This window comes from Periplaneta americana, chromosome 9 (assembly GCF_040183065.1).
Source record: "Periplaneta americana isolate PAMFEO1 chromosome 9, P.americana_PAMFEO1_priV1, whole genome shotgun sequence".
NCBI lineage: Eukaryota > Metazoa > Arthropoda > Insecta > Blattodea > Blattidae > Periplaneta > Periplaneta americana.
This window is the reverse complement of record NC_091125.1, coordinates 5,413,205-5,423,356: the sequence shown is the minus strand read 5'-3', so window position 1 is coordinate 5,423,356 and position 10,152 is coordinate 5,413,205. Positions and strand designations below refer to the sequence as shown.

The 10,152-nt window shown below is 45.4% G+C and overlaps 1 protein-coding gene across 1 annotated transcript; it reads right to left on the bottom strand.

Annotated features, from left to right (window-relative positions):
- Nucleotides 1-2,820: 2,820 nt before the first annotated feature.
- LOC138705741 (uncharacterized) lies at nucleotides 2,821-7,560 on the bottom strand. Its single transcript, XM_069834324.1, has 3 exons — nucleotides 3,750-7,560; nucleotides 3,459-3,662; nucleotides 2,821-3,371 (listed from the first exon to the last, which is right to left on the bottom strand). Exons 1-3 carry the CDS (start codon nucleotides 3,852-3,854, stop codon nucleotides 3,000-3,002), a joined length of 681 nt encoding a protein of 226 aa, XP_069690425.1. The 5' UTR covers nucleotides 3,855-7,560; the 3' UTR covers nucleotides 2,821-2,999.
- Between the last annotated feature and the right edge of the window lie 2,592 nt (nucleotides 7,561-10,152).

Genomic DNA, 10,152 nt, shown 5'->3' with positions numbered 1-10,152 from the left:
GGTTTACTTTTCCACTGACGTGGAAGGTTGCCTCATCTGAGAAACAGACTCGAGTTAGAAATGTGTCGTCATCGTCCACTTTATCCAACATTGTTTCTGCAAAGCGTTTTCGTTCCAGTTTATCATTCGGCGTAATCATCTGATGAAGTTGCAGCTTGTACGCTCGCAAACGCAATCTTTTATGGAGCACTGTATGCACTGTTGTTGGTGGGATGTTCAACTGCACACTAGCCTGTCGAATGGATTTCCGCGGGCTTCTCTGAAATGCCTCGCGAATGCGTTCGACATTTTCGTCAGACACTTTACGCTTGGAATGTTTATCTGCATTAGACAACAAACTTCCTGTTTCTCTGAGCTGCCTATCCCATTTCATTATTGAGACGTACGTCGGTACAGCTTCCCTCGGTCTAAGATTGTACTGACGGCGAAACAAGCGCTGTACACGAATTATGGATCTATGTTCTGCTAATGACAGCACACAAAAGGCTTTCTGCTGTGGCGTCCACATGCTGACTGACTAAAGATACGATACGAATTCTCTTATTTAATGATCTGCGCATGCGTGAGTCTTCTAAAAATAAGTAACAACAATGGATTAAAACTTCCCAATTTCCTCTTTACAATGGTACCAATCTTAACCCATTTGCATGCATTGTTATGAAATTATAACTATTTCTTTTATTATACTTATAAGCGGAACACGGTGTATTCGTCGTCATGGGACTCCTGTTTCTTAGGCATAGGTATATTAGACCTGCACCCTATCACCGCGGGGTTACTTTGTCGACGACACGCAAGTCAATAACACCGTCTAACCGCCAATTTCTCGAAGCACTTGGGTTCGCGGTAAACATACATGGATCCTCTCGCGATAACGGCACCGGAGCCCTCCGACAATAGAATAACGAAGGTGGAGGAATTTGTGTTTAAACCGTATAACAACACCGCACTGAACGAGAGCGATGAGATCAGGATATCGGTTCAGACTGAGGATCTTCTCACGCTTCCGTCTAACAGCTGTCTGTACATTGAGGGTACATTTAAGAAGACTGCTGCTTCGAATGACAAGACGACCGCGAAGCTAGTTAATAATGCCTTGGCATTTCTCTTCGATGAAATCAGACTAGACCTAAACGGCGTAAGGATCGATGATGTGCGCAATGTCGGTATCGCCAGCCTCATGAAGAATTATGCATCCCTTAACATCATGGAAGCTAAACGGTTGCAGAATGCAGGGTGGGACCTTGAAGGCACTAACGCGATCGTTACCAATAACACGTTCAGTGCTGTTGTGCCCCTGCGGATGCTACTAGGCTTCGCTGAGGATTTCACGCAGGTTCTACTAAATTGTAGACAGGAGCTGATTCTAATCCGAAGCAAAAATACAAAAAACGCAACCATCGGTACCGATCTGGACCCCGGGCTAATACAAATAACGGGCGTAGAGTGGAGGATGCCCATCGTGACCGTGGAGGATACTGAAAAACTCATGTTCTATAAGCTCTTGGAGGGTGATACACCAATACGTGTACCGTTTCGGTCCTGGACTCTCTACGAACGCCCATCGCTCCCCCAGGCCACTACGCATTCCTGGGACGTTGGCACGTCTCTTAAGGCGACAAAGCCGAGATTTATAATTGTGGGATTCCAGACCGACAGGAACGGTGTGACTAAGGACGCGAGTAAATTCGACCATTGCAACATCACGTACCTAAAGGTGTACCTAAATGGAGAACGGTTTCCCTATAGCAACTACAATCTAGATTTTAAAAATGATAAGTTCGCAATGCTATATGAGCATTACGCCAGATTCCAAGGCGCCTACTATGGGGGCGAAAGCTATCCTCTCCTTCAGAGATCACAGTTCAAGGACACCGCCCCCCTCTTTGTAATTGACTGCTCCAAACAAAAGGACCAACTGAACGTCGGTTCCGTCCACGTGCGCATTGATTTCACAACGTCGGAAAATATACCGGCTCAAACTAATGCGTATTGCCTCATTCTGCACGAGAAGGTTGTGGACTATACACCGCTCTCCCGAATTGTACGAGACGTCGCGTGAACATGTAAGTCGGCTATCGATATACGTTACTTGTTCACACATTCATGTGCATTGGTCGTACTTAGAGGTGGACGAAATACTAGGTTTGTCCATATCGTAACTATTGCTCTCATTCACAGGGAAACCTACATTATACTCGATGTTCAGGGATTCCACACCACTGCAGGGAACTTTGTCTTCAAAGAATTAGCTGCCGTGACGGATGACTACCAGATGGTGCATTGCATATTCCGCCCACCTTCACACTGCACACCGTCGAGAAGTGCATCCTGGCTCGAGTCCAGCTTCCACGGGCTCCAGTGGGACAGTGGATGCATTCCATACCCCGAACTCCAGCGCATACTGCATATGGTCGTCCAAGGAGTGGATAAAGTGTATACCAAAGGAGAGGAGAAGAAGGCGTACTTGGAATCAATATTGGGGCGTGATGTCATTGATTTGTATTCATGTGGCTGCCCACCGCTAAGGACATTAAAACAGCATGTGGGGATAAAGGCCAGCTGCCTTTTCCATTGTCGACGTGCGAATATTCAATGTGCGTTACAGAACATATATGTACTGTACAATTGGATGTCAGGAAAATAAATATGCTTTTTTTGTGATACCATACCATACTTATTTCCTTACTCCCATGTGCGGGATATAGGTACAGGATAGCTCCCCCCTACGCAAACGATCCCACCCCCCGGTCAGGTGATTGTAGGGTTCCAATACCAAACACCGATGCATGGAGTCATCTACATTTATTAATTATTTACAATTGTGTATTTTCATTACGCACACGCACACACACACACACACACACACACACACACACACACACCTACTCCTCACGCAGCGAATACCTGTCGTCAGCGTCGGATAACACCACGCCCTCGTCAGAGGACGGGGTGTCATCCGGCAAGAAGTATTCGAAGCCGTCCGATGACGATGCGTCTTACACCTCTCCACCAGAGGTGAAAACGTCGTCGTCACCGGACGACGGCAGGTCCGCTGCAGCCCACAGCGATGGCGAGGCCGGTGCGCTGATCGTGGACGCCGTGTCCCAATCGATGTGCATTGGGGACGGCGTCCGCGACCACGGATGGTCGTAGTCCGGCGTTGGGGTGAGAACCCTGGACTCCGACTCTGACGGCAGCCTGCACCACGTCGGCTGCCGTGGCGGTGTCTCGTCCAGGGGCCGCATCCCGGAGGTGGAGGGGGCGGCGAGGTCATTGCTCGGTGGGAGGCCTGCTGCAGGAGCCGGCTCGCACGTGAGGTCCAGCGCCTGGCTGTCCCTCACCCTTGCACACAGTACGTTCTCCAAGAACTGAAACATGTAAACAGTACATCAATACATCGTCGCTCTGTGATACATATCCGGTCCCTTTAAGACAATGTTGTTCTTTCTGCTTACCGTTTGAGCCGTCCTGGCGAACGTGAAGCAGGTGTACGAACAGGGTCTTCGCTGTTCCATACACCCGCCCTCCCTCGGGTCGGAACACGTCTCAACGTGTACCAACCCGTAGCACTCCTCCGCGTGGAAGGCCGTGCGATGGGCTGCTGTGGCCTCCGATCCACAGAACAGCACCCAGCGGTGCTGCCCAAACCTCGCCACGTACTGTAACAGCAGACACCACATGCATTAGCTCACTGATCGCCGGTACCATATATATATTTCATCACTCCATTTATCATCATTACGTACCTCGCCCAGGCAACGGTAAAATTCAGGGCAGCCCGGGTAGCACGTCGACGTCGTCACCTCGGCCTCCCCCTCCCAGGGGTGGGAGCACACAATAGTGTGGTTCATCCCATCACAGAGATGGGTGTGGAACTCTTCACTATGGTGCTCCCACGCCTGGAGCACCCCCCGCAAGATGCTGTCATCTTGCTCACTCCACAACTAGAAGACAAAACAAGATACATAATACCCTTTATGTTCACCGTGCACAACGACTAAGTCACCCTCATTGTCTATACGTACCTCCGGCTGGTTCCTCGACTCTGCCATTGTACCTTTGTGAAAACTGGTGATGGTCTGTCTGATAGGTGACCGTTTATATACATTTTGCAGATGACTTCATCTCCCCCCTGCTCCGTTGTGAGGATGGGGCACGTGGACCCCACATCCGCTGTAACCGTCACTTCTCTACAAGTGCAAAATTAACGATTGTCTTGTATTCTGTACTCATCTTCCGAGGAATATATGGGACGTGTTTGTAATTTTGCGTTGAGACCCCCATTGTTGCCACCAGTAGTGACCCAGCGTCCGCTACCATGGTTCTCACACCATCGCATTGTGTTCTGCTCGGCGACGGCACGTGTAGTACATCCAGGTCTAGACGATACGTTGTGATCGATAAATTGCACTCCGCGTATATTTCTTTAATTGTATCAACCCCGGTAAAACTTGGTAGTAGCACAACAAAATCGCCGTGCTCGCCTAGTGACGACACAGTCTCTTCCTTTTCTAGCCCTGTCGGTCGCATCCGCATCGTCTGCCCGTCTTGTCGTGTCAGGTGTACGGCTACCGATCTCGATAATGTAGGATTGTATATTACAATCGCGAACTTGATATGGTCACTACGGTAGTCCACATCGCGCACTATCTTCACTGTTGTTGAGGTGCCACCCACCGTGATAGAGTCAATCTGCGCATCGTTTACCAGTTTTTCTTCGCAAACAATGCGTTGCCAATATAAAAGTATGATGACTCCATGATGCCTCCTACTGACGTACTAACCGCTCTTGTTGCTCCCCATCGCCCTTTTAGTAGTGCGGCGCCCAGTCCGCTGGCATCCAGCCCATCGGGGAGGGGTTAATTTCCACCATATCCATGGTCTTCCGACGCCCATAGTAATATAGGCTGTGCGGTGTCCTGGACATTAGCTGCACATCGGTATACGTCAGTCCATCAAATTTCGATGGTAGGAAGAGCGACTCGCCATTCTTCAGGTCGGCTATTACCTTCCGCCCGTACTTCGTGTAAGCAAATCGAAGTCGCTTAATCGGGTACTCCATCCCTTTCACTAGATCGCCCACTTTAATGTTACACATCTTGTCCGGTGGTGGCCCCTCCGTGTAACCGTCCTCGCACTGCATTTCTTGAGGCGATGGCTGCCTCCTAGCAAAGCAATCACATTTGCACGTCGGTAGGTGATCCATGGTATTCCTCAGAATGATGCTCGTTTGTGGTAAATTCATCGTTTTTATACCCATAATTCACATTTTCTCTACATCACGTACGGTACAAGTTCATACCTGTCGTTCTGCATGCATTAGCATGCATGGGTAGGTCTCTGCTTCCTGTCGTTGGCTAGGGGCGACATCCTGCTGGGGTACGTGCCTCCCACCACGTACGTCCTGTGCATTGGTATGCATGCAGGCGGGGGTCGGCTTCCGGCCGGGTACGTGCTTTCTGACACGTCTTCTTGATCATTGACATGCATGCAGGCGGGGTGGTCCGCTTCCGGCGGGGAACGTGCGTCCGGTGCGGTACGTGCTACCTCATGTTGCAACATGTCTTCATTAACGCGGGGTACGTGCTTCCGGCGGGGTACGTGCTCTCTCAAGGCCAATGACCATGACCTACCTCAAGGTCACTGACCTACACCAACGCGTACGTGACCTACCTCAAGGTCACTGACCTACCCCTACGCGCACGTGACCTTCCTCAAGGTCACTGACCTACGCGTACGTGACCTACCTCAAGGTCACTCAAGGTCGCGCCATTTCCGGGACTCCGCTATGCTTTGACGTCACGCGCAAACCTTCTCTACTCATTTCATTTTAACTTTCCGAGCCACTGACAACGGTGTCAAGTAATATCTCACGCAAATGATCCCAGTTAGACACAGGCACCTTTCGCGCCATCTTGCCGTGTCACCACCAATTCAGCCGTAATTATTCATTTCATCATCCAATAAAAACAAAAGGTCGTAAGATGTTTACTTCCACGAGCATTTTATGTGCTCTCTAACAAATTTGGTAGAAAGTGGTTGTTATTAAGTCCCTCGAGGCGATAATATATTATTTTAGGTTACTTACGTTTTCTTGATTCATCCAATTATACCAAAATATTTATCACGAATCAAGATTAACTGTGGGAACAGCTGTATATACGTGGTGTGTCTAAAAAGTTCGGTGAATGGTGTCATATCTGAACGGCAACTTGGCGCATGTGCTTGCGCATGCGCATGGTTCTTCAGAGACTTGGGGAGAATCGATACACAGCATGCAATGCATGTGACTGGCAGTGTAAACAGACTGTGACCAGTTGAACGTAGTCAGTGTGAGAGGAAGTGTCACAGCGCAATGGAGCAACGTGTAAACATCAAGTTCTGCTACAAATTAGGGAAGACTGCAACGGAGACACATGAAATGTTGGTGCAGGTGTACGGGAGGGAAGCCGTGAGCAGAAAATGTGTTTACGAATGGTTTAAACGCTTCCGTGAAGGGAAGGAAACAATTGAGGATGAGCCAAGTTCAGGTCTGCCATCGACAAGCAGAACCCCAGAAATGATCGAGAAAGTGCGACAAATGCTGGCACAAGATCGGCGACTGACTCTAAGATTGATTGCGGAGGAATTGGACATTAGCAAGGACACGGTGCACACCATCGTCCGCGATGATTTGTGTAAGCGGAAGATCTGCTCCCGATTTGTGCCGCACAAACTCGCAGACGAGCAGAAAGCAAAACGGATGGAAACTTCTGGTGATTTCGTTTCCATGTGTGACCAGGATCCATTGCTTCTGAAAACCATCGTCACGGGAGATGAGACCTGGTGCTACCAGTTCGATCCGGAATCAAAACGGCAATCGATGTTATGGTGTTCACCGACTTCCCCGCGACCAAAAAAAAACAGTCTGCAAATATCCAAGGTGAAAAGACTGTTGATCGCCTTCTTCGACAACAACGGAATCATCCACAAGGAATTTGTTCCTGGAGGTCAAACCATTAATGCTGCATTTTACCAGTCCGTTTTGAACCGATTGCTACAGCGTATCCGGCGGGTTCGTCCAGAGTTGCACAGAACTGGAAGATGGATGCTGCTCCATGACAATGCCCCTACATTTGTATTTCTGTTCGCTCCATATGTTGTCAAATAACTATACTAGATCTTTAGTTACTGTATCAAATTGTTACAGTTTTCTTTCGTTTCATGTCAAACTAACGGTAACTAAGCTTGATTATTTCTTTAACGTGGTCCTTTTAAATGTTAATAAGATTTGTTTTCATTTATCCATTCAGATTGAGTTACAAGAGAAACCAAACATACATATATATATGGCACAAGATACATATATATATATATATATATGTATAGTGAAGCTGTCTGCTAGCTGGTGCTTCTCCCAAAATATGGCGGCGGACGCAAGCTTCAATGTGTCCCTACTCTAAACTTCAGCGCAGCCTCGGCTGTAGGGGCTCGGGTAAGATAGACTTGCGTCTAGAGCCTCCAAAGACGTTGTAGTTGGCTGTAGCCTACCAAAAGTTTTCACTTGAGTAAGTAGTTAGCATTTCACTCGTCAGGTGGCAGTGGTATTACAGTTTTCGTATTAATAGAATCTTTTGATGCTGGATGGCGGTAACACTAAAGACGTAAAATAGATATGTGTATTATTTTATTAAGTCTTGCTGCATTACACTCTATTCCCTAAGGAAAATTCGGTAAATATGTTAAAAGTTAAATAAATGGCAAAAAAAAAATATTAATTTACAAGCTGTCCGACAGGGAGTATGATTATTGTACTAATCAAAATCAGGTAATTGCGAAAAGAAAGAAATTGTTAAAGGATAAATTTTACATAATGGGATCCTTTTTTTTTACACAAGTAGAATCTAATTTATGATATTCATATCATTAAATATTGTTCCTCTCCAATGAAGTGTTGCTATGCGACTGTATTGCATTGTAGGTACAATGATTGGAAACATAACTATTCGGAGTCGTATTACTGCCTTGTGTTAATTCTTCTGATTGTTTATGTTTATCGGAGGTAGATGAGATTTTGTTTTGAAGTATTTGAGAATATGTTGAGGAATCGACATTTTCAGACCAATGTTTGACCTCATAAGTGGTATATTATGTTAAATCATATTTCAGGAAATCAGGATAGGCTACCGGTACATTTTGTCATTAGAATTATGGGTTTTCTTTCTGTTCGCAATTACTTGATTTTGATTAGTACAATAATTATACTCCCTGTTGGACAGCTTGTAAATTAATATTTTTTGCCAGTTATTTAACTTTTAACATATTTACTGAATGTTCCTTAGGGAATAGAGTGTAAATCAGCAAGACTTAATAAAACAATACACATACGTTGCCGCCATCTAGCGTCGAAAGATTCTATTAATACGAAAACTGTAACACCACTGCCAACTGACGAGTGAAATACTAACTACTTACTCAAGTGCACGACCTACTTGATGCTCGCTTCGCTTGACCTTGACCAAAGAGTTTGTAATTATTACAAACCCTTTGGCCTTGGCACATAATTTTTATTCCTGTGTTAAAGCTGTGCTCGAGAATATATATAATTCTCGCCAGATGACACTGACTGCCAAGATTCACTGAGGAATGTGTGTATGGTTTCTTGTACGATTATACTTAGTAATATTGTGCTTCTTTCTACTGGTATATGAGTTTATTGTGATATGATTCAAAATGACGTATTGTTATGGGCCATTATGTACTTCGAACAGAAAAAAAGAGTGGAGGAACAATTTCATTCCACGAATTTCCGAGTGACAAGGAAAGATGATTATGTCTCGTGACCAGAATATTGTAAGAAATGGAAATATAAAAACTGTTTTATCCTTCGAAGAGGTGGAAAAATTCCAATATTTTTATATGATTTTAGTAGGCTATTTTACGATGCTTTATCAACATCTTAGGTTATTTAGCGTCTGTATGAGATGATGATAATGCCGATGAAATGAGTCCGGGATCCAGTACCGAGAGTTACGCAGCATTTGCTAATTTTGGGTTGAAGGAAACCCCCTGAAAAAACCTCAACCAGGTAACTTGCCCCGACCGGCAATCGAACCCGGGCCGCTTGGTTTCTCAGCTAGACGCGCTAACCGTTACTCCACAAGTGTGGACAGAAATCAAACTATCATGGAGCAATGGTAACAAATATAAATGACACTCGGGAGGAAATTAAACGCAGAATAAATATGGGAAATGTCTCTTATTATTCGGTTGAGAAGCTTTTCTCATCTAGTCTGCTCTCAAAAAATTTGAAAGTTAGAATTTATTAAACAGTTATATTACAGGTTGTTCTGTATGGTTGTGAAACTTGGACGCTCACTTTGAGAGAGGAACAGAGATTAAGGGTGTTTGAGAATAAGGTTCTTAGGAAAATATTTGGGGCTAAGAGGGATTAAGTTACAGGAGAATGGAGAAAGTTACACAACGCAGAACTGCACGCATTTTATTCTTCAACTGACATAATTAGGAACATTAAATCCAAACGTTTGAGATGGGCAGGGCATGTAGCATGTATGGGCGAATCCAGAAATGCATATAGTGTTAGTTGGGAGGACGTAGGGATTAATACCTTTAGGGAGGCCGAGACGTAGACGGGAGAATAATATAAAAATGGATTTGAGGGAGGTGGGATATGATGATAGGAACTGGAATAATCTTGCACAGGATAGGGACCGATGGCGGGATTATGTGAGGGCGACATTGAACCTCCGGGTTCCTTAAAAGCCATAAGTAAGTTAGTAAGTAAGTAAGTAAGGGAAAGATGCGAAAATGACTTAAAGTGCTTTCAAGCCAAGACTTTGTTCCAAAAGCAACTCCCCATCTTCAGTCGTTTGTAGTTTACATTTCAGGGAAGAAGATTATTCTAATAATGGAAAATTTAGACTATTAAAGCCAAATGCTGTGCCAACGGTATTCCCTCATTTTCCTAGGTATGAAGTGACAGATATCAAAAGACCATGACGAACAGTTACTAAAACCGATCTCCCTCCACCCAAGAAACGAAAATATTTTAGTAATATAGGTTTTTCACTATTTGACCATGATGTTCCAGGTGACTCAGCATCAGTTAATGACATTCCCTTCTTGCCAGTTGAAAATGACCATAAAGCG

Bases quoted from the DNA above. Each gene is read 5' to 3' on its own strand.
- LOC138705741 (XM_069834324.1), bottom strand. From the start codon at position 3,854: ATGAACCACACTATTGTGTGCTCCCACCCCTGGGAGGGGGAGGCCGAG. The intron at 3,663-3,749 runs GTACGTAATGAT...CTGCTGTTACAG, and splicing joins TTTACCGTTGCCTGGGCGAG to TACGTGGCGAGGTTTGGGCA. The intron at 3,372-3,458 runs GTAAGCAGAAAG...TACATGTTTCAG, and splicing joins TCGCCAGGACGGCTCAAACG to TTCTTGGAGAACGTACTGTG.